The sequence below is a fragment of the Muntiacus reevesi genome, chromosome 1 (assembly GCF_963930625.1).
Source record: "Muntiacus reevesi chromosome 1, mMunRee1.1, whole genome shotgun sequence".
In the NCBI taxonomy this organism is placed as follows: Eukaryota; Metazoa; Chordata; class Mammalia; order Artiodactyla; family Cervidae; genus Muntiacus; species Muntiacus reevesi.
The window spans coordinates 161,021,590-161,047,380 of NC_089249.1; the positions used below are offsets into that span (position 1 = coordinate 161,021,590).

At 39.1% G+C, this 25,791-nt stretch overlaps 1 protein-coding gene across 2 annotated transcripts in view; it reads right to left on the bottom strand.

Annotated features, from left to right (window-relative positions):
- ST3GAL3 (ST3 beta-galactoside alpha-2,3-sialyltransferase 3) overlaps window positions 1–25,791 on the bottom strand; it is a 214,091-nt gene that overhangs the window by 175,112 nt on the left and 13,188 nt on the right. For both annotated transcript variants that reach the window (XM_065914629.1, XM_065914625.1), the window contains exon 2: window positions 8,791–8,935. In XM_065914629.1, coding sequence (XP_065770701.1) covers window positions 8,791–8,905 — 115 coding nt within the window. In that variant the 5' untranslated portion in view covers window positions 8,906–8,935. The remainder of the gene's footprint in view (window positions 1–8,790; window positions 8,936–25,791) is intronic.

The window sequence follows — 25,791 nt, forward strand, 5'->3', positions numbered from 1 at the left end:
CAGAGACATTACTTTGCCAACAAAGGTCCGTCTAGTCAGGGCTATGGTTTTTCCAGTAGTCATGTATGGATGTGAGAGTTGGACTATAAAGAAAGCTGAAGGCCAAACAATTGATGCTTTTGAACTGTGGTGTTGGAGAAGACTCTTGAGAATCCCTTGGACTTCAAGAAGATCCAATCAGTCTATCCTAAAGGAGTTCAGTCCTGGGTATTCACTGAAGGACTGATGTTGAAGCTGAAACTCCAATACTTTGGCCACCTGATGCGGAGAGCTGACTCATGTGAAAAGACCCTGATGCTGGGAGGGATTGGGGGCAGGAGGAGAAGGGGACAACAGAGGATGAGATGGTTGGATGGCAACACTGACTCGATGGACATGGGTTTGGGTGGACTCCGGGAGTTGGTGATGGACAGGGAGGCCTGGCGTGCTGCGGTTCATGGGGTCACAAAGAGTTGGACACAACTGAGTGACTGAACTTAACTGAAAGTCAGGTAATGCCAGTCCTCCAACCTTTTTGTTCAATATTGAATACTGTGTAGTATTGTGTCAGCTATTCTGTCTTTTGCCTCTCCGTATAAACACTAGAATTAGTAGATCCACAAAATAATCTGCTTGGATTTTCATTGAAACTGCCTTGACATCTTGACACTATTGAGTCTCGGCCATGGAAGTGGAATATCTCTAAATTTAGTTCTTTTTAATTAGTTCATCAAAGTTTTACAGTTTTCTGCATATAGATCTTGCACATATTTTTGGTACTGTGTTTTTAACTTCAAATTCCTCTATTCACTGCTGGTTTATAGGAAAGTGATTGACTTTTGTATATTCATATTGTATCGTGCATCCTTCCAATAATCACTTACTAGTTTCAGGAGTTTTCTGTCAGTCCTTTTAGATTTTCTATACAGACAACTGTTGTCACACGTGAACAAAAGCAGTTTTACTTCTTCCTTCCCCATCCATACAGCTTTTAATTCCTTTTCTTGTTTTACTATACTAGCTAAGACTTCCAGTACAGTGTTGAAAAGGAGTGGTGAGGGGGGACATCATAGCCTCATTTCTAATCTTAGTGGAAAAGCTTCTATTTTCTTAACATTAATTATGATGTTAGTTGTAGGTTTTTGGAGATATGCTTTATCAAGTTCAAGAAATTTCATTATACCTTAGTCTACTGAAAGTTTTTATCATGACTTAGTGTTGGATTTTTTTGTCAAATACCTTTTCTACATCTAGTGATATAATCATGTAATTTTTCTTCCTTAGTTTGTTGATATATTACATTGATTTTTGAATACTGAACCAGCTTTGCATACCTGGAATTAATCCCACAACCATGGTGTAGAGTTCTTTTTATAGAATACTGATGTGATCTAATATTTTATTGAGGAATTTTACAAGTATATTCATGAGATATGTCTGTAGCTTTGTTTTTTGTAATGTCTTTGTCTGGATTTTGTATTAGTGTGATGCTGGTCTCATAGGATGAATTAGCAAATATTCCCTATCCTTCTATCCTCTAAGAGAGATTAGACAGAGAACTGGCTTAATTTCTTCCTTAAAATTTAGAACTCACCAGTGAAACCATGTGGGCCAGGTGCTTTCTGTTTTGGAAGGTATTGATTATTGATTCAGTTTCTTTAATAGATATAAGGCCTATTCATATTGTCAATTTCTTCTTGTGTAAGTTTTGACAAATTATGTCTTTCAAAGAACTGGTTCATGTCATCTAGGTTTATCAAATTTGTGGACATAAAAAAATTTTTGTGGACGTAGAGTTGTTCAGAGTATTTGTTTATAATCCTTTTAACATCCATTAAATCAGTAGTGATGATCCCTCTTTTATTTCTAATACTAGTAATTTGTGTCATCTTTTTCTTTGTTGGCCTAGTTGGAGACTTATTGATTTTATTGATCTTTTCAAAGAACCTGGTTTAGGTTTCATTTATTTTCTTTATTACTGTTTCCAATTTCACTGATATCTGCTCTAATTCCTACAATTTCTTTTCTTCCGTATGCTTTGGATTTAATTTCCTCTTTCTAGGCTCCTAAGGTGGCAAGAATACACAGAAGAACTGTACAAAAAAGATCTTCAAGACCCAGATAATCATGATGGTGTAATCACTCACCCAGAGCCAGACATCCTGGAATGTGAAGTCAACTGGGCCTTAACTTAGTAAGCATCACTATGAACAAAGCTAGTGGAAGTGATGGAATTCCAGTTGAGCTATTTCACATCCTAAAAGATGATGTGTGAAAGTGCTACACTCAATATGCCAGCAAATTTGGAAAACTCAGCAGTGGCCATAGGACTGGGAAAGGTCAGTTTTCAGTCCAATCCCAAAGAAAGGCAATGCCAAAGAATGCTCAAACTACCACACAATTGCACTCATCTCACACACCGGCAAAGTAATGCCCAAAAGTCTCCAAGCCAGGCTTCAACAATACGTGAAACTTGAACTTGCAGATGTTCAAGCTGGTTTTAGAAAAGGCAGAAGAACCAGAGATCAAATTGCCAACATCCGCTGGATCATCGAAAAGGCAAGGGAGTTCCAGGAAAACATCTATTTCTGCTTTATTGACTATGCAAAGCCTTTGATTGTGTGGATCACAACAAACTGTGGAAAATTCTGAGGGAGATGGGAATACCAGATCACCTGACCTGCCCTCTTGAGAAACCTGTATGCAAGTCAAGAAGCAACAGTTAGAACTGGACATGGAACAACAGACTGGTTCCAAATTGGGAAAGGAGTACATCAAGGCTGTATACTGTCACCCTGCTTATTTAACTTATATGCAGAGTACATCATGAGAATTGCTGGGCTGGATGAAGCACAAGATGGTATCAAGATTGCCAGGAAAAATATCAATCACCTCAGATATGCAGATGATACCACTCTTATGGCAGAAAGCGAAGAAGAACTAAAGAGCCTCTTGATGAAAGTGAAAGAGGAGAGTGAAAAAGTTGGCTTAAAGCTCAACATTCACAACACGAAGATCATGGCATCTGGTCCAATCACTTCATGGCAAATAGATGGGGAAATAGTGGCAGACTTTATTTTGGGGGGCTCCAAAACCACTGCAGATGGTGACTGCAGCCATGAAATTAAAAGACGCTTGGTCCTGGAAGAAAAGTTATGACCAACCTAAACAGCATATTAAAAAGCAGAGACATTACTTTACTAACAAAGGTCCATCTATTCAATGCTATGGTTTTTCCAGTGGTCATGTATGGATGTGAGACTTGGACTATAAAGAAAGCTGAGCAACAAATTGATGCTTTTGAACTGTGGTATTGGAGAAGACTCTTGAGAGTCCTTTGGACTGCAAGGAGATCCAACCAGTCTATCCTAAAGGAGATCAGTCCTGAGTGTTCATTGGAAGGAATGACGTTGAAGCTGAAACTCCAGTACTTTGGCCACCTGATGTGAAGAGCTGACTCATTTGAAAAGACCATTTGAAAAGATGCTGGGACAGATTGAAGGCAGGAGAAGGGGACAACAGAGGATGAGATGGTTGGATGGCATCACCGACTCAATGGACATGAGTTTGAGTAAACCCTGGGAGTTGGTGATGGACAGGGAAGCTTGGCGTGCTGCAGTTCATGGGGTCGCAAAGAGTCAGACACAACTGAGCGACTGAACTGAACTGAAGATGGAAATTAGATAATTGATTTTAGATCTTTCTTCTTTTCTAATATATGCTTCAACACTATAAATTTCCCTCTACCTTGCTACATCCCATATTTTTTTTATCAGTTTGGCTATCATTTCATTCAGTTAAAAATATTTTTAAAATCTCATATATTTCTTTTTTGTCCCATGTTGTACTTAAAAGTATAGTTTAATCTTCATGTATTTGGGGATTTTCTAGTTATCTTTCTTTCATTAATTTCTAGTTTAATTCTTTTGTGATCTGAAAGAACACATTGTACAATTTCTATTCTTATAAACTTATTAAGATGTTTATGGAAAAAGAATGAGATATTGTCATTTGTAGTAAATTGCTGGACCTAGAGATTATCACACTAAGTGAAGTAAGTCAGAGAAAGACAAATAGCATATGATTATCACTTATTTGTGGAATCTAAAATATCATACAAATGAACTTATTGACAAAACACAAACAGGCTCATAGATGTAGAAAAACTTTTGGTTACCAAAGGTAAAAGATGGGGGGATATATTAAGAGACTGGGATTAACACATATGCACTACCATACGTAAAACAGATAACTAGTAAGGACCTGCTCTGAGCACAGGGAACTCTACTCAACGATCTGCAATAACCTATGTGGAGAAAGAATCTAAAAAAGAATGGCTATATGTATAACTGATTCACTTTGCTGTATATCTGAAGCTAGCATAACATTGTTAATCCACTATATCCAACAATAAACAAAATAAATATGATACAAATGAACTTACCAACAAAACAGAAACAGACCCACAGACATGGAAAACAAACTTATGGTTACCAAAAGGGAAAAGGGGGAGGGGGGATAAATTAGGAGCTTGATATCAGCAGATACAAACTATCATATATAAAATAAACAACAAGGTCCTCCCTATATAGCATAGGGAACTATATTCAATATTATGGAATAAAATATAATGGAATATATACATATATGTGTGTTTGTATATATATATGTATATAAATTGAATCACTTTGCTATATGCTAGAAATGAACATAACATTGCCAAATTAGCTATACTTGAAGGGGAAAAAAAAAGATGTGTTTTATGGCCCAGAACACAGTCTATCTTGAATGGTGCATGTGAACTTAAGAAGAAATGCATATCCTGTTGTTGCCAGGTGAAGTAGTCTATTGGCATCAATTATAGCCAATTGATTGATGGTGTGATTGAATTCAATTAGGTTCTTACAGATTTCCTGCCTGCTGGATCTGTGCATTTCTGACAAAGCGGTGCTGAAGTCTCCAACTATGATAGTATTCATCTACTACTCTTTGCAATTGTACTAGTTTTTGCCTCACAGTGTGAGGCTCTACTGTTAGGCGCACAGACACTAAGAAGTTTTGTGCCTTCTTAGAGAACCAGCCCCTTTACCATCATGCAGTGCCTTCTTTATCAGTGATAACTCTCCTTGCTTTAAGCCTGCTTCGTCTGAAATTAACACAGCTACTCATATCTGTTTTGATTAGTGTCAGCACCGTATATTTTTCTCCATTTACTTTAAATTTATACATGTCTTTATAATTAAAATGGATTTCCTGTAGACAACAGACAGTTGGGTCTTGTTTGTTTGGTCCAATCTCTGTCTTATAATTGGTGCATTTAGACAATTGATAGTCAAAGTGACTACCAATATATTTGAAGTAATACCATATTCATTACAGTTTTCTATTTGTTGCCCTCATTTTTTGCTCTTATTTTTATCTTCTACTCTTTTTATGCTTTTTGTGGTTTTAATCGAGCAATTTATGATTCCACTTTCTTTCCTTTTTCAGCATATAGGTTCTACTTCTTAAACTTTTTTAGTGGTTCTCCCCAGATGTGGAGGCAGTGGTCGGCCCTGTGGGCTCTTCTCTCTTACAGAGCCAACAAGAGTTGAATTTTCAGTCTATTCAGTGTTTCACTTGTTGTTAGAGTGGCAACTTCCAAGCCCCTTAACATGCAGAACAGGAAACCTCAAGCTACAGAACTTTTAAAATCACACTGATAACTAGGACCAATCTCATAGAGCAAACCTTTAGATTAAGCACTTGACCCAAGTCCTGGTAATCTGACTAAGCACTGGCCACATGCAGCTCTAAACTGCTCAAGAGAGAACAGTTTGCATCTTTCTATTAATACAACAGGCCTTGGGATTAATTCTTAAAATTTCCTAGTGGGAAGGAATTCCATGCTCTAACATGGCATTTCACACAGACCTCTCTTTTAGAATATGACACATTATAGTAGTTGATTTATTTCTTTCTCATGTTATAGGCTGAGAGCATAAAGTCTACCTTCATCTTATATTCAGTTTACATAGAACAGTTTGGACCATAATAAGGACATATTGCTTACTGAATAAATCAGTTGATAGTAAAAAACTCTTGACTCCCCTTCTTTCCCCCAAGGTGACAGAATTCTAATATGTAATCCTGGTTAAGTCATAAATGAATAAAAATTAAGGAAAATAATGCCAAAGACATTTGTTTTTCAAGATTGGTAGTGCCCTCTAAGCTCCACAGATGAGAGACATACAAACTCTTGATCACTGAGCCTCTTTGAAGCCTCAGTTTCTACATCTGTAAAAGAGGATAATAATAATCAATGTAAACTATGAGGTTATGAATATAAAGCTCTCATTACAATACATACAGTAGACACTCAACAAATTATTATTTTCATTTCATTATTATTAGCAGCAGCATCAATACTGTCAAACCATCACTTACACTTCAGTACACAGTAGCCACTTGCTTTACAAGCTCCTTTAGCTTGACCTTGTTTACGGAATAAAGGTTACAAGGTAAAAGAAAACCCCAGACTTGGTAAGCCATTAGGGTTGATCACATTACTCTAGTCTCTGATACTACAGCACAGAAACAACATGCTATAGTAAGGAGGTCTAAAAAACCTATTCAAAGTCAAATATTTGAAAGGCGTGAGAGTCAGAATAACAGAAAACATGTGGATAGTGTAGTCAGCTAACTAACTCAAAGCAGATAACTGTTAACAGCAGATAACTGTTAACAAACTATGGAACCTACAGCGCAAGAACAGCAACTGTCATCTCTAACCTATTAAACCCCTCTGTTGCCTGGAGGACTTTATCTCTTTATCGTCTCCTTATTTTCCTCCCCTTTTCTTTCTTCACCTCTATCCTGACAATCTATGATTTCTTCTCTGAGTCTCTCTGTTCTTTCTTTTTATCTACTGAAATACAGAATTAATTCATACTCTTAGTATTTATTATACTTTTCAGTAAAATAATGAAAATAGGTTTTAAAGAAAGAAAATCAGGACTCAATTCCAGTTCTAATAATTAGCTATGTAACTTGGGTAAATTAAACTAAACACTTTAGTTTGCTCAAATGGAAAATAGAGATAATAATAGCCTCTTCACATGGTTATAGTAAGAAGTAAATTAAATTTGTAAATTATCTAGCATAAAACCTGACACACAATAGGTCTTCCATAAAGCTAATGTCCTTCTCAATTTCTCTAGAAAAAAATCATCTAATCCTTGGTTAAGTCTTCCACAGTATCTCTTAACAGAGGAGGAGAGCCTCCCATTCCTTGCACATATTCCCATCATTTTTTTTTTAATTTTTTAATTTATTTTTATTAGCTGGAGGCTAATTACTTTACAATATTGTAGTGTTTTTTGACATACATTGACATGAATCAGCCGTGGATTTACATGTGTTCCCCATCCTGATCCCCCCTCCCACCTCCCTCCCCATCCCATAGCTTTGGGTCTCCCCAGTGCACCAGCCCTGGGTGTTCCCATCATTTTTATGAATATAAATGAACCCAACCATTACAGATATGGACAATGTCTCTAACTACAGAATTTTACACGGCACTGAAATAAACTCTCCTTACTCTGGGTCCTCTCCTTGATCTTAAAGATAATTTGGAACAGAAAAATTTAAATAGAAACACAAAGAAAGTAATGATAACTATAAACTATGCATTTAAGAGGCATTTAAACATTACTCATAAAACAATAATATGAAAGGTATAACACTATGCTTTTAAAACTGGCTTGAAGTTGCTTCAGTAGTTTGGACCATGTGAGAAAATTATGAACTACCTCACAGGAATAGTTCCCACATTAAGGAGTCAATATAGTAGCAGGCCAATTGCCAGCTGCCTCTTCCAACTCATTCTAACTCAGTTAACCTCCTAGCTAGAGACTGACTCTACTCTCAAGTGAATTCTACACTGGTATCCAATAAGCGTTTGTAAAAAGAAAACTATTTTAGAGAAGAGACATTAGGATCAGAACAGACTACCCAAACTTTATTGCACTCAGTTCAGACAGCCATCAGACAAAAGAACCAAAAGGAAAACCACGTGTGGCCACCACGTGGCACCTGAAGGACAGCCGAGAAGACACTGTGCAGAGGCTGGTGCAGCTCAGAGCAGTTCTTCAGCTGCAAGCCCCAAACCGCATCACAGGCAGCAGTGAGTGAACCCGAAGCAAGCTGGGGTTGGGGGAGGAGGGCAGAAAGCCATACAGAAACAAGTATAATACATGAAATGACTGCAGCTGGGAGAAAGGGATTGGGAGTTACAGGCTGGGGGGGGGAAAGCCATTATTCTATTCAGGTACAAGTTCAGTACCAACAAGGGCTAAAAAGATTACAAAAGTTCTTTAGGGAAATAAAACAAAGAAAGTGTTAAATTAAAAACTGAAAACCCAAGGAAAAGGTAAAGATGCATGCTTTAAGGGCATTAGAAAACCAACTTCAACAGCAAGCCCCAAGATAATAACTGGCAAATGGGAGTGGTAGTAAAGTATAATAATTTGAAAAGAACAACATTGGAGAACCAGAAGTACTGGTATGGTTTGGAATTTTATTGAAGATAAAACAGCACATTTTCCTTAAGTTCAGATTCGCCATGGCATGCAGTTTTTATAAAACATCAAAGTTCTCACTCTAGAGCAACAAAAGTGCTAGATGGTTTCTGAGTCTAAGTTCTAGGAATGCTCAGTTTATTCTCACTGCCCATCTCTGAAGAATCTGAGAGCACTGCAGCCACGGAAAAGCCCCATAACTGATCCACAGCAGGCTTTTTCTGAGGGTAGGCTAGAGTGTGACCATACTTACTGGAGTCCTCCCACTGGAGTAAATGTAGCTTCCATGCAGAATAATACAAAAATCCCAGTACCAGAAAAAGGCAGAGGGCTAGCAGCAGATTGCGTACAAATATCAAGAGTCCCATCTTCACATGATCTACAATTTCCTACATGACCTAAAAAAAGAAAACAACAACAACAAAAAAACAATTTAGGTCTTAACTGATAAAGCAAGCATCTTACCGATATACTCTACCTTAAAGTAAGTATTTATAGGACAATTTCCAAATGAAAAACAACCTGGAATTATCACTGATTGATGACCTGGCATCCTCCGACCTGCTCAAACCTGGCTCAAAGGACAGCTTCACCATCACTCAGCATGCAAGCCAGCTGTCATCCTCGTGCCTCTCCTCTCGCTCACTCCTGACACCAAATCAGTGACCAAACTCTGGCAATTCCAACCTCCCAAGTAAATCTCAAATCATACCCGCTTCCTGCCATCACTCCCCTAGGCCCTGTCACCACCATATTCCCACAACACAAAGTTTCCCTGTCTCCAAATCTGCATCTCCCAAATCCATTTTCCACACAGCACAAAGGGCAGTCTATCAATAACACAAAATCTAACATTACTCCCTGGAATAAACCCCTTTGCGTTGGTGTTCTAATGCTGCTCTAGCAAATTACCACAAACTCAGCAGCCTGAAACCACTCACATTTATTATCTCAAAGCTCTGAAGGCGGCAAGTCCAGGTATAGCATGGCTCAGCAAGGCCCTCTGCATAGGCTATCCCAAGACCAAAACCAGAGGCTCAGAAGGGCTGCACTCCTTTCTGGAGACTCTGGGGATGAGCACACTTCCAAGCTACTCCAAGCTAATTTCAGTTTCTTACAACTTTGGGGCCCGAGTCCCCATTACCTTGCTGGTCATCAGACAGTCTTTGCTTTTGTGTTCCTCTTCATATTTTCCATGTGATACCCTTCAGTCACAGTGGGTTAGGTTCTGCTTATACTGATCTCTCCAACTTCCCCTTTAACCACATCCTGCTTCTGTTTCCAGGCACAGGAACCTCCTTGCTTTTCAGGTTCATGTGATTAGACAGGGCCCATTTGAATAATCTGGGGCAACCTCCCTGTTTTAAGGTCTGAAGCTTCAATTTCACGTGCACAGTCCCAGTTGCCATGTAAAGTGACATATTTACAGATTTCAGGGATTAGTGTGTAGACATCTTTGGTTGTTTTTCATTGTTGTTGTTTTGGGTTTTGGTGTTTTTTTTTCTCACAATGCTACGTGGCTTGTGGTATCTTAGTTTCCCAACCAGGGATCAAACCTGGGCCCCTTGCAGTGAAAGTGAGGAGTCCTAACCACTGGACTGCCAGTAAATTCCCGTGTGTGGACATTCCCATTCTCCTTAACACACCTTTCACTAAATTCTCAGGTCCTGTAAGGTAAAGTAATTGCTCCTCAGGAGCCTAGCAGCTTCCGACTGCACCCCTATTTACTCTCCAACCACCTCTTGCTCCTCCCAACCTCACTTGTGTCCTATGCTCTAGCCCCTCTTCTTTCTATTCATTGAACAGTTCTTATTACTCTTCCTCAAGGTCTGTCTGGAATATATTCTCTACCACCGTGCTATTTTACCTGCTGCACATTTTTTGATACTCACCTTAAATGTAACCTCAGCCAAGATGACTTCCTAGGATCCCTCTTCCCTACCCCTACTAAGATATCTAAGACATGAAATAATCTATGAGAAATATTATAAATATTATATCCTATGTATAAACATTATACATGAAGTGATAAAAAGTTAGCATCTTCAGAATATATAATCGTCCACCTAAAAAAGCCAAGGGACTCAACTGAAAAACCATTAGAACTAATAGAAAATTGAATAAAGTAGGTGATTATATGATTTACTTACAAAATCCAACAGCTTCTTAAAAACTATACTAGCAATAATCAATTTTAAAAATGTAAGGGGAGAAAATTCCCCTCATGATGGCAACAAAATCTACAAAATACCTAAAAATAAACTTCAGAAGAAATGAACAAGATTTTCACCAAAGGACATAAAAGATCCAAATAAATAGACAAGTTTCCAAGTGAGAAAGTTCAATCATGGAAACATGTCAGTTCTCCTGAAATGTCAGCTCTCTATAAATTTAGTCTAAAGCCAAACAAAACCCATGTTTTGTTTTTGTTTTTTTAACTTAGATCTAAAGTTAATCTGAGGTCTTCCCAGGTGGCACAGTGGTAAAAGAATCCACTTGACAATACAGGAGATGCAAGAGACTCGGGTCCAATCCCTGGGTTGAGAAGATCCCCTGGAGGAGGAAATGGCAACCCACTCCAGTACTCTTGCCTGGAGAATCCCCTGGACAGAGGAGCCTGGTGGGCTACAGCCCACGGGGTCGCCAAGAGTCAGACACGACTGAGCAACTGAGCATGCAAGCACACAAGGTTAATCTGAAGAGTTCATGCCCAAGAAGAGTGAAGAAACTTTGTGATGAAATGAGAATTTGCCTTACCTTATTAAAACCAACTCAAAGCTGTAATTATTAAGCTGGATGGGTACTGGCACAAGAAAAGACAAACAGATCAATGGAACAGAACAGAGTCTAGAAATGAGCTGTCTCAATAAAGAGACACATACAGACATGGATACAGACACACATATATAACTGAATTTATCCATATATTTGAATTTACAAAAAGCATGTAAGTTTTTTAAAAAGATACGAAGGATACATAGCTAACTGTTGATGTAGTTACCTTTAAGAAATAGTATAGGACAATGAAAGGTATTTATCCCTTCATACACTTTAAAATAAATTTGTTATAGGTCACAAGTACTGCCTCTATAATTTTGAAAATTAAAAAAATCAAACATATGGGACTTCCCTGGTGATCCAGGGGTTAAGACTTCGCCTTCCGATGCAGGCGGAGCAGGTTCAATCCCTGGTAGGCGAGCTAAGATCCCATATGCCTTTCAGCCAAAAAATAAAACTTAAAAAAACAGAAGCAATACTGTAACAAACTCTATAAAGACTTTAAAAAATTAAAAAATTAAAGTCAAATATAAACAAATGGGACCTATTCAAACTTATAAGCTTTGGCATAGCAAACGAAACCATAAACAAAACAAAATGACAACCTACAGACTGGGAGAAAATATTTGCAAACAATGTGACTGACAAAGGCTTAATTTCCAAAATACAGGAACATCTCATACAACTCAGTAACAACAACAACAAAAAAGTAAAAAATGGGCAGATTTAAATAGACAGTTCTCCAAAGAATACATACAGATAAGTCAATAGGCACATGAAAAAATGATCAACACTGCTGACTATTCAGCTCAGTTCAGTCGCTCAGTCGTGTCCAACTCTTTGCAACCCCATGCCAGGCCTCCCTGGGCATACAAATCGAAATGTAATTGAGGTAACAACTCACATTGGTCAGAATGGCCATCATTAAAAAAATCTACAAATAATAAATGCTGGAGAGGGTGGAGAAAAGGGAACCCTCCAACACTGGTAGTGGGAAATGTAACTGGTATAGTCACTATGGAAAACAGTAAGAGGGTTCCTCAAAAAATAATTAATAATTAATTGCTAATAATATCAATTATTAATGTTATAATATAATTATAATTACAATTATAATAATTACAATCCCATGGACGAAGGAGCCAGGTACGCTACAGTCCATGGGGTTGCAAAGAGTCAGACACGACTGAGCAACTTCACACAAGGTTGGTCAGAACTTTTCTTCCAAGGACCAAGCGTCTTTTAATTTCATGGCTGCAGTCACCATCTGCAGTGATTTTGAAGCCCCCCAAAATAAAGCCTGCCACTGTTCCCATTGATTCCCCATCTATTTGCCAAGAAGTGATGGGAAGGGATAACATGATCTTAGTTTTCTGAATGTTCAGTTTTAAGTCAACTTTTTCACTCTCCTCTTTCACTTTCATCAAGGCTCTTTAGTTCTTCTTCGCTTTCTGCCATAAGGGTGGTGTCATCTGTATACCTGAGCTTATTGATATTTCTCCCGGCAATCTTGATTCCAGCTTGTGCTTCATCCAGTCCAGCGTTTTCATGATGTACTCTGCATATAAGTTAAATAAGCAGGGTGACAATATACAGCCTTGACCTACTCCTTTCCCAATTTGGAACCAGTCTGTTGTTCCATGTCCAGTTCTAATTGTTGCTTCTTGACCTGCATACGGATTTCTCAAGAGGATAGGTCAGGTGGTCTGGTATTCCCATCTCTTTCAGAATTTTCCACAGTTTGTTGTGATCCACACAATCAAAGGCTTTGGCATAGTCAATAAAGCAGAAGTGGATGTTTTCCTGGAACTCTCTTGCCTTTTCGATGGTCCCAGAGGATGTTGGAAATTTGATCTCTGGTTCCTCTGCCTTTTCTAAAACCAGCTTGAACATCTGGAAGTTCACAGTTCATGTACTGTTGAAGCCTGGCTTGGAGAATTTTGAGCATTACTTTGCCGGTGTGTGAAATGAGTGCAATTGTGTAGTAGTTTGAACATTCTTTGGCATTGCCTTTCATTGGTATTGGACTGAAAACTGACCTTTTCCAGTCCTGTGACCACTGCTGAGTTTTCCAAATTTGCTGGCATATTGAGTGCAGCACTTTCACAGCGTCATCATTCAGGATTTGAAATAGCTCAACTGGAATTCCATCACCTCCACTAGCTTTGTTCATAGTGATGCTTCCTAAGGACTACTTGACTTCGCCTTCCAGGATATCTGGCTCTAGGAGAGTAATCACACCACCGGATTACAACACATTATAAAAATATAAATTGGTATACTCTTTTAGGAGCAATGTGGAAGTACAGGTATCCCCTGTTTTTTGAAAGTTCGATTTACACCACTTTGCTTCTGTGAAACCTATGTCAGTACCTGTTTTTACTAAATGAAAGAAATTCGAAGATTTTCACTTTTATGAAAAGAGAGTAGAATAGCTCTCAGTATGTTTTGCATTCAGCAGTTACAGAGGCAGCAAGCACCCAGAGCAGTGAGAGTGGCACCACCAACTTCCTTTCTCAGGAACTATACTCAGCATCTCTGCAACAAGCCAACATGGCTTTGAAATCATTTTATGAGCATCTGGGCTTCATCTTGATTTATTCTGTGCAACTCCAAGCAAGATGTGTCCTAAGGTTTCAGAAAGGCCTAAGAGAACCTGTAAGAGTGTCATGCTTGGCATAAAAATGAACATAAGCATTTAAACTGTAGTGAACCAAATAATGATGTATTTGCATTGAACTTGCTGTGTCCACCATTCAAACTGTTTACACTCAGAAAGAATACTGAATGCTGAAAAAGTTACTATTGGTTCTGCTAATAGAAAAAGTGTTCTCTTTTAATTGGCATCCAGTAATATCATGACAAACTGGAAAGTCTACTGCTTGAGTGGATCGACGGGTGTACAAAGCATGCTGCTTCATAAAGTTATCTTATATTTAAGGAGATATCAGTCTTCTCAAAAAGATGAAATGGAAAGCTCTGGATGGGGAATTCCCTGGTGGTCCAGTGGTTAAAACTCTCATGATGAAGAGCCTGGGTTCAATACCTGGTCAGAGAACTAAAACGCCACAAGCCATACAGTCAAGCCAAAAAAAAAAGAAAAAAAATAGAAAGAAAGAAAGGAAGCACGGGACAATGGTGAGGATAGTGTCACAAGAGTAAAATTTAAAGGTACCTATGGATGGTTGGCTTGGTTTCTGAGGTGAGGGCAGCTTCATAGCTTAAAGGTTACTTGTCAGAGTGCTTTGGCTGATACTGGAGCTGCTCAAAAGTTCCCAGGACAGAATAACATAAATACAGAAAGTGGCTATTCACGTAAGTGTTTAACCAGAGCAAAATTGTAATTTATGGGGAAAAAACTACTGAGCAAGACATGTATGTCAAGAGAAGAAAAGCAAACCGAGGGACGCAGGCAGCGGAGGCGAGGTTCACTAGTACCTCCCATTGACGCCACGGGGACGGCTGGCCTGAGGCCGCGGCTAACGCGCCACTCAGAGAACCTGAAGGACTTAAAGGCACTGGTAAGAGTACACTTCCTATTATTTTTCATTCACATCCAAGTAGCTGGAATATCCAAGCGACTTTTTTTCTGAGTACATGACTGGATATGTTAGACCTTCTGATGAAAATACTGTTGAGAAAATTACCTCAATGATAGGTGTCTTGTGATTATTGATAATGGTGCTGCTCTCCACCTGGTATTACACGTATAGCAGTAACATTCATGGTGTGTTCTTACCACCAAATATGACATTGTTGCTGCAAGTGTGTGACTAAGGCCTTGGAGCCACAATTGAGGCTTACTATATGCAAAAACAACAGAATGGGAAAGACTAGAGATCTCTTCAAGAAAGTTAGAGATACCAAGGGAACATTTCATGCAAAGATGGGTTCGATAAAGGACAGAAATGGTATGGACCTAACAGAAGCAGAAGATATTAAGAAGAGGTGGTAAGAATACACAGAAAAACTGTACAAAAAAGATCTTCATGACCCAGATAATCACAATGGTGTGATCACTCACCTAGAGCCAGACATCCTGGAATGTGAAGTCAACCGGGCCTTAGAAAGCATCACTACAAACAAAGCTAGTGGATGTGATGGAATTCCAGTTGAGTTATTTCAAATCCTGAAAGATGACGCTGTGAAAGTGCTGCACTCAATATGCCAGCAAATTTGAAAAACTCAGCAGTGGCCACAGGACTGGAAAAGGTCAGTTTTCAGTCCAATCCCTAAGAAAGGCAATCCCAAAGAATGCTCAAACTACCGCACAATTGCACTCATCTCACACACTAGTAAAGTAATGCTCAAAATTCTCCAAGCCAGGCTTCAGCAATACGTGAACTGTGAACTTCCAGATGTTCAAGTTGATTTAGAAAAGGCAGAGGAACCAGAGATCAAATTACCAATATCTTCTGGATCATCGAAAGAGCAAGTGAGTTCCAGAAAAACATCTATTTCTGCTTTATTGACTACGCCAAAGCCTTTGACTGTGTGGATCACAATAAACTGTGGAAAATTCTGAAAGAGATGGGAATACCAGACCACCTGACCTGCCTCTTGAGAAATCTGTATGCAGGTCGGGAAGCAACATGGAACAACAGACTGGTTCCAAATAGGAAAAGGAGTACGTCAAGGCTGTATATTGTCACCCTGCTTATTTAACTTATATGCAGAGTACATCATGAGAAACGCTGGGTTGGATAAAGCACAAGCTGGAATCAAGATTGCCAGGAGAAATATCAATAACTTCAAATATGCAGATGACACCACCCTTATGGCAGAAAGTGAAGAGGAACTAAAGAGCCTCTTGATGAAAGTGAAAGAGGAGAGTGAAAAAGCTGGCTTAAAGCTCAACATGCAGAAAACTAAGATCATGGCATCTGGTCCCATCACCTCACGGGAAATAGTTGGGGAGACAGTGGAAACATTGTCTGACTTTATTTTTTGGGGGCTCCAAAATCACTGCAGATGGTGACTGCAGCCATGAAATTAAAAGATGCTTACTCCTTGGAAGGAAAGTTATGACCAACCTAGATAGCATATTAAAAAGCAGAGACATTACTTTGCCAACAAAGGTCCATCTGGTCATGGCTATGGTTTTTCCAGTGGTCATGTATGGATGTGAGAGTTGGAACTGTGAAGAAAGCTGAGCACCGAAAAATTGATGCTTTTCAACAGTGGTGTTGAAGACTCTTGAGAGTCCCTTGGACTGCAAGGAGATCCAACCAGTCCATCCTGAAGGAGATCAGCCCTGGGTGTTCATTGGAAGGACTGATGCTGAAGCTGAAACTCCAATACTTTGGCCACCTCATGCGAAGAGCTGACTCAATGGACAAGACCCTGATGCTGGGAGGGATTGGGGGCAGGAGGAGAAGGCGACGACAGAGGATGAGATGGCTGGATGGCATCACCGACTCGATGAGCATGAGTTTAAGTAAACTCCGGGAGTTGGTGATGGACAGGGAGGCCTGGCGTGCTGCGATTCATGGAGTCGCAAAGAGTCGGACACAACTGAGCGACTGAACTGAACTGAACTGAATATGCAAAAAGTGTGATGCATCTTATTATAAGTGCCACTAAAAGAGAAGAAAGCTCCAAAGCATCTTTATGAGAGATCTGGAAGGGCTAAAATATAAAGTGGGCAATTGCTAGAGTCACAGATATAGAGAATAAACAAGAGGTTACCAGTGGGGAAAGGGAAGCAGGGAGGGGCAAAATAGGGATAGGGGAAACAAAAGGTTACTATGGGATTATATGAAACCTTGTGTGTGAAACTTTTGAAAACTGAAAAGCACTATAGAATTTAAAGAACATTTCATTCAATAAAAAATACAAATAAAACACAACTTTATTCATTAAATTCGCAACTACTAACCTTGGAGATACTTTCAATAGCCTAAAAGTCTTACTGAGAAATGGCATTTGAAGAGACTGTGTCCTGAAGTAAGGAGCAATTTTAGGGCTTCAAATAAAAAATAAGTGTGGCAACAGTGACTACAGCTAAGGAGGCTGGGTTTGCAGAAGCTGATGAAAATGTTGAAGTGTTCTGGCATCCTATGACCAAGAACTGACAAACAGCTACTGCAACTGCAAGAGTCAAGGATATTGACTGAAACAGCCCCAAAGTGAAGTCATCCACAACTGAAATGCAAAGCACTTACATTTTTCACTACGACTGCGTGCTGCAATGATTGCAGAAAAGTATGACTTTAATTTTGAAAGGACATGCAAATTTAGGGCAGGTTTGCAGGATGCTTTGAGTGTCTATAAAGAACGGTGTGATAGAAAAATGTGTTAGGCTAAGCAATCAAGTACACCGTCCTATTCAAGCCTGTCACAACAGCCAGAGCAGACAATGAAACTCAACCTTTGACATCAAGGCAGACAGCCATAGAAGATGCAGATATAAGTGACCTGCTTGATCTGATGGATTCAGATGATAATGAGATGCTGATAAATGACCCGCTTCCCCTTTCTCCTGCACCATAGTTTGTACCTCTAAACCTCCCACCACCCCAACCTCTGACAATTCAGCCTAACACACCATCACCACTACCTCTTAACCTTGCTCTCTTCCTGATCTTGGTGAGTGAAACAATACCATAAATACATTATTTCTATCTTATACAGGTTGTGTATTTATCAAGTCATTTCTGCTTTCACTATATATTAGTGTTATTTTAGGTTTTAGGTGTTATTTGGCATGCTTTGGTAAGTTATTTTTTGGGTCTGGGAACACTCAAAAAGTTCTCCATATAAATTAACGGTAATTGTTTCTTCGCTTTCTACCACTTCAGCTTACGAAAGGTTTCACAGGAATGTTGTACTTTCGGAAACCTATAGCTACTGAAATTTACAACATTCATACACCTTGACTCACCATTTCTATTTCTATGACTTTTTCCTAAAACAACACTTCAACAAATATTTTAAAAGACACGTGCATGGTTCTTTATCAGCAACACTGATTATAAGAGCAAAATACTTGAAACAACTCAAATGTAGATCAATAGGGAACCAGACAAATACATTATGATACAACTACACAATGCTATCAATATCACTGCTACCACTGAGTTCACGACAGGAAGTAGACAGCAAAGGAGCTAACCAAAGGAAGTTAGTGACAAGATTTTCTGCAGCTGTCTACATCGTCTATGGCTGTCTGCCTTGATGTCAAAGGTGGAGGGTCAATGTCTGCTCTGGCTGATGTGACAGGCTTGAACAGAACAGGGTATTTGAATGCTTAGCCTCACACATTTTTCTGAGGCATGTCCTGACATAGAAAAATAGCTAGAGCATCCTGCCTACGTGAAAAACAAATCTTGTAGAATAGTATGTATGTGAATGTATATACGGCCCCATACTGGTGGTAATAAGTAAGGACAACAGTAATATTTAAATTAAGGTTAACAAAAATTTAAAAATTAAAGTTAAAAAGGAAGCGCACACACACACACACACACAAAAAGGAAGCACACAGATATAAGAATACACACCAAGCTGTTGGCAATTATCATCTCCAAAAAGTGGGTGTGGAGAGGGTATTTTTCATAATATATTCATACATTTAATTTCTGTACTCATGCAAGTAACAAATGTACAAAGTTTCCAAAGTGAAATAGAAATTGGAGACTTGTATTTTCAGTAGCACAAAGGATAAGTACTGTGTCCAATCCTCCCACAAAAACAATGAAAACTTTAAGGTATAAGCAACCTGCCTACAAAAAGCAGGTGGTTCTTGGAAAGATTTTTCTTTCCTATTAAAAGGGGACTGAAGTGGCTGATCCCAGCCCTTCCCCATTCCTTCTGTCCTGAAAGCAGATGTGACAAATGAACTGCCACAGTCAGTGACTTCAACTGAAGACTCTGGCAGACACACAACCGATGGATTTACTATCTGTTCAACAGACGTGACAGTGAGAATGGTAAACTAATCACCTATTTCATTTCTGACTTTTCCATTAAGGAAAAAGATCTACAAATAAAGTGACAGAACAAACAGTCCAAGGAGGAAACAGATCTCCAGAAGTGGATGACATTCAAAGCAGCAAATTGAGAGCTTAAAATAAGCCAAAACAAGGAGAAGCACAATATCCTGATATTCTGAAAGAGATGACATTTCAAACTCACTGCCAGGACAAAAGTTTGACAACGTATTCTAGTGGCGAGGCTGTGGTGAGAATGCTCATACACTGCTGGTGGTGGGAGGGATTTGGTAATATCTAACAAAATCACACAGGCTTCAACACTTTAACCTAATACTCTCACTTCTAAGAAACTATCCCAAAGATACACTGACAAAAACACAAAAACACTTACGCACTGGCTGACTGCAGTACTCTAATGTAAGAGAAAAAGTTCTCCAGGACACCTTCAAAAACTATGGGGTATTGACAAATCATAGGACTATGCAGCCATAAACAGGAATGTGCTCGCTCTGTCTCTCTTTCTGAATAATTTAATCTAAATGCCATTAGGCTTTAGGGGCCAAGCAAGGTAGGCACATACATATGAAGTGAAGACAGAAGGGGCATCAGGCCATCATGAGAAGTCTGGGAGTATGGCAGGGAACTGACCAAACAAACTAAATACTCTGAGACTAAGAGGAGCCAAGCTTCTCAATGATGGAGACGCTGAGTTGCAAATGTGGAAAAAGACTGTTGCTATTGTTTAGTCGGTCAGTCGTGTCTGACTCTTTGCGACCCCATGGACTGCAGCATGCCAGGCTTCCCTGTCCTTGCTGAAAGTCATGTCATCGAGTTGGTGATGCCATCCAACCATCTCATCCTCTGTTGTCCCCTTCTCCTGCCCTCAATCTTTACCAGCATCAGGGTTTTTTCTAATGAGTCAGCTCTTCGTATCAGATGGCCAAAGTATTGGAGCTTCAGCTTCAGCATCAGTCCTTCCAACGAATATTCAGGAGTTTCCTTTAGGATTGACTGGTTTGATCTCCTTGCAGTTCAATGGACTCTAAAGAGTCTTCTCCAACAGCACAGTTCAAAAGCATTAATTCTTAGGAGCTCAGCCTTCTTTATGGTCCAACTCTCACATGACTAGTGGAAAACATGACTAGTGGAAAAACCATAGTTTTGACTATACAGACCTTTGTCAGCAAAGCAATGTCTCTGCTTTTTAATGTGCTATCCAGGTTTGTCAAAGTTTTTCTTCCAAGGAGCAAGTGGGAAAAGATAAACTAGAACGCATCTTTTGGGTTGTACTGGAATTAAAGGTATCAATGTGACGTGAAGGTTTTCAATATATACACATAAAAAAATATAAAAATAACTACAGATGTGGACTCTGTGTGTGCTTTTGTGTGTGTACATGCATGGAAGTCCTAGCTCTGGTCACTGAAAGGGCCGAGCAGCAATCATATCCCAATAGCAATAAGCACACCTAGCACCTAGATCTTGGTTTTTAAATACCATTCTCCACTATGTGATAAGAACTAGGGATCCTTAGAAGAATGGCTGAACCCAGGGGCTGAGACAGAGAGGGCACAAGATGAGCCTGACAGTAGAAAAGTATTCAAAGAGTGACATGTCAAAAGGAAAAAGCAGTCAATTTGAGGGGCTCCTAATGGCCAGATCTGTGGCAATTTAGACTGATGATAACAGATTATGACCCATTAAATAAGAATTTAGTAAGTGAGGAGAGGAGAAAGCTCTTCCTCAGAGTGGAAAGAATGTAGAATAATGTAATTAGAAAATTATTTAGCAATCTTCTTAGGAATAACTCAGCTAAGAAACATCAAAGGATGCTAAAATTAATAAGTAATATTTTGAGAAATGGGACATCTTAAAGTATCTCCCCAAAAGAAACTTATTAATTACAGAGAGGAAAAGAGTAATTTTAAAATATAGAAATCTGCGTGTAGCTCTATGGCTGATTCATATCAATGTATGACAAAACCCACTGAAAAATAAAAAATAAAAAATAAATAATAAATAATAAAATATAGAAATCTGATAGGCACCCCCATAAACTAGTTGAAGGATATATGGAGGCTCCTTGTTATATTCTTGCAATTTATTTGTAAGTCTGAGATAATTTCAAAATTAAGAGTCAAAACAGAAAAAAATTATACCAGTGTGCATAAATGTTCAAATAAGTATCAAATAAGAGATTACGCAGCCAATTAAGATGCTGCTTATGAAAACATTTTAATGATGGAGAAATGCTTCTGAAATCGTATTGAAGGAAAAGATACAAATATCATATCCTCAACTATTAAAAAAGGAAAAAATTGGAATAAAAAGAAGACTAACAGATCCATGCAGAGAATCTGTTTTTTTCTGGCTGCGGGAGCACACCTGGCCTCCCTGCACAGCCACAAAAAGCATGCAGGTTAAGAGCCGCAAATGCTGACAACCAGCTCTCCTCAGCAGGCAGAGGGAACGCAGCAGTTGGACTCATCCCCTCCTCCGGCGTTCATCTTAGCTCCAAGAAGGAAATGTCTCTCTTCTGTTCAAAGCTTATGCAACAAGCACCAAGTGCCAGGGATTATTACAAGGCATGGAGGATACCAGAAAATCAAATCTAGACCCTGCCTGGAGGAGTTTGACTTCTCACTCCCCATTTGCTCCCACCCACCACAATCTGATCTGGCTTCTGCTCCCGCCTGTTGCTCAACAAGTTTACCACTGACCACTTAACTGCCAAAGCCACTGAACACCACAGTTCTCCCATCACTTGGCCCTTCTAAACCATCTGAAACTATTAGAGAGTACAGGGTGGTGGTAAGAGCTCTTTCCTGCCCTTTTTACTTTAGCAACACCAACTCATCTTTCAGGACTCTGTTCAAGTCTTATTTCCTTCAAAAAGTTTTTCTTAAACACTATCCAACATTATGGCAATCTATGCTCCGGTAACACCCCATGCTTACCTCTGTCCTAGCACTTGTGAAATATCTTGTCTAAGGAATTAGCTTATAATCTGAAAGCGGAATATATAACTTAGGTCTATGAATCACCTATAGTTAACAGCACAGCACCTAATACATAGCCTATTCAAGAAGTGTTTGTCTAAAGATCAAATAAATGAATATATTTCTAATTATATTCCAAGTCCAAATACAATATTATTTGCTCACATTACAAAAATATATACTAAAGACAATCTGTGTATGTGTTTGTGTTTGTGTAGAAAGAGAGAGACGGGGGTGGGGGGAGGGAGGAAGGAAGAGAGACAGCATAAGCAATTTTAAATGTAGAGAGAAGCTTGAGGTGCCGTATGTCTGAGTTTTTCTTATGTTCTCATCCCACAGAGAAGGAAATGGCGACCCACTTCAGTATTCTTGCCTGGAGAATCCCACGGGCAGAGGAGGCTGGCAGGCTACAGTCCATGGGGTCACAAAGAATTAGATAGGACTGAGCAACTAACACACAGATACATACTCAAGACAATCTCATTCCACTTCATTTACCATCCTTATGCTGACTATCCCAAACTTGATATATTCCATCCAGATAGAAGACTTCTAAGTTCCATTTCCATTTGTTGAACTTCTGTTTTTTGGGGTTTTCCGGCCACACCGTCCAGCTTGTGGGATCTTAGTTCCTCAACCATGGACTGAACCTTGGCCCTGGCAGTGAAAGCCCAGAATCCTAACCACTAGGCCACCAGGGAATTTCCTCTATTTAACTTCTATATCACCATCGAGATGTTTCACAGATGTCTCAGACTTCCCCAGTAAACCCCCTCTTTCTCCAGTGTGTTCACCATTTCAATAAAAGGCAACACCTTCACAGGGGGCTTCTGTGAAAACCTGGAAATTAACCTTGACACTATCCTCCTTCTCACTCTTACCCTCCACATACAATCAGTCATAAAGCCCTATGAATTTTACCTCTTAAACACTTCTTGAATCCATCCATCCCACTATCTTCACTGTATTTCAAGTCACTATAATCTTTTGCTTGGACGATTACTAGAGCCTCCTAATAAACCTCCCATCTCCATTATTTCAAATGCAATAAACGTGACATATTACACTTTATAAATTTAAGGTATATAGCATGTTACTTTGATACATTTATATATTGTAATATGATTGCCATTTAAACAATACTTACCACATTACATTATAGCGCAATATTATTGTCTGTATTCATTACACTGTACATTAGCTCTCTGTGGGTTTACTACTTGCTGCAAGTCTGCACCCTAAACCATCATCAGTCTTATCCCCCCATCCCTCATCCTCCGGTAACTGCCATTAATGCTCTGGTTTTTCACAGGTTTGCTTTTTAGATTCCGCATTTAAGTGATACTCTGCAGCACTTGTCCTTCTGACTTATCTCACTGACCATAACGTGCTCAAGGTCCAGCCATGTTGTCACAAACGGCAGGACAGCCTCCTTTCTCGTGCCCAAATAATATTCCATTGAGTGCATGTATCACGTCTTTTTAAAATCCATTAATCTAGAGATGGGTATTTGGGTTATTTCAATATCTTGGCTATTGAGGATAATGCTGTGATAAACAGGTGTGTACATATAATGCATCAAAATCCTATTTTCAAAAAAAAAAAAAAAAAATCCTGTTTTCATTTCCTTTGGGTACTCCCATATCCATTCTTGATCCTCTTCAATTCATTTTCCACATAGCAGCCAATGTGAAATGTTATTTCATTCCCAGGTTTAAACTTCTTCAGTTTCCCACTGTCTTCAGGGCAAAGTTCCAAAGCCCTGAGCAGGGCCTGTGCGACTGGTGAATCTGGCCGCTGCCCACCGCTCCTCCCATCTCTCCTGTCCTCTCTTACACCTCACCTCTAGGAGTCTGCAACAATGAACCTCTTTCAGTGTTCTGAACTTGCCATGCAGTTTGCTAATGGCAGGCTGAAGCCTCCGTGACCCTACCACTTCATCTAGCCAACTCTCACTCAGCCTTTAAGTCTCAGATGAAAAGTTAACTCCACAGGGAAGCCTTACCTGTTTCCACACTTTAGGTTGGGCCTCCCTGTTAGAAATTCCCACAGCACATATATATCCCTATCCATGACATAGTAAGCTTAAAATCACAAATATTTACTTATCACGAGTAATGGGCTTAAAATGTCTATTCTGGCTAATCCAGAAAGTGAACATGTCTATTTTATTCACCACTGCATTCCTGGTAGGTATTCAAAAACCTATGTGCTCACTGACCAAGTGTTCAGTCACTTATAGTCTGCTCAAAAAAAGGTACAAAAGGTACATAAATCTAGGTTATTTTAATTAACCATAAAAATTATATAAAAATTTGAACTCACTGAAACAAAATACACCAAACTCTTGTAATCTGTAAAACATCCTACAATGTGGTTATTTTCTAATCTATGCCTAGAGCAATTTTTACTCTGAAATGTTAGAATTTTGTTGACCTTCAAGTATCAGGCATAATGAATATGAACTCAGTTATTACAAAATTACATGGAGCAAAACCACAAAGTATTTCCTGAACATATCTCCTGTGAATAATTTTGAGGCAAGCTAATTAGAAGTTATTACGTCCCTATTTATTATCTGGGCTTCCTTGGTGATTCAGACGGTAAAGAATCCACCTGTAATGCAGGAGACCTGGGTTTGATCCCTGGGTTGGGAAGATCCTCTGGAGAAGGGGATGGCAACCCACTCCAGTATTCTTAGAGAATACCTGAAGAATCCCCATGAACAGAGGAGCCTGGTGGGCTACAATCCATGGGGTCACAGAGTCAGACACGACTGAGTGATTAAGCATATTTATTATCTAACTTCCTGAACAAGTTACTAAAAAAGTCATCGGTTTTTTTAAAAGGTTTTGCTGAACGCATACCTCCTTTTCATACTATGCATGGCTAAGCAGATTTAAGTAATTAATGTGCAATACATTATAGAAGAATATTGCAGAATTGTGTATTTTCTAATTGCAAGTCAATGCAAGGGATAAACTAATATTGCTAATATTCATATAGTGCCTACTGTGAACTAGCCAGAGTTCTAAAAGTTTTGTATGATTTAACTCACTGAATCTTAACAATCCTACAGGATTATCATTCTCATTATACAGAGAATAAACTGAGGCACAGAGAGATAAAATTCTCTAAGATCACACAGCCAGTAAGTGGCGGAGTGAGGATTCAAATTCAAATGATCTGCCTTTAATCATGTAACTCTTCACTTGAAGAGGCTATATGGGGGCAACAGAACAAAAATGAAATAGAACCAGTACAGAACCTAAATGAGAGTGGAAGAAAGGAATGGGGAGGGTCAAGGGGAAGTGTGGTAAGTGAAGACCACACAACAGAATAAAACTATGTCACAGGACGGTTACAGATTACAGATAATTAACAAAAGTTCTCCAAGCGCTGCCCACTCCCAGAAGGTTCTATAAAACAAGACCTAAGAGTCAAGATTAAAGGGAGAGCCTTACGGAGAAAATACTAAAACACCATTTTAAAAATAAAATTAGCACTCAAGTGCCAAAAGTGAAGGAAGAAAAATAACACCAA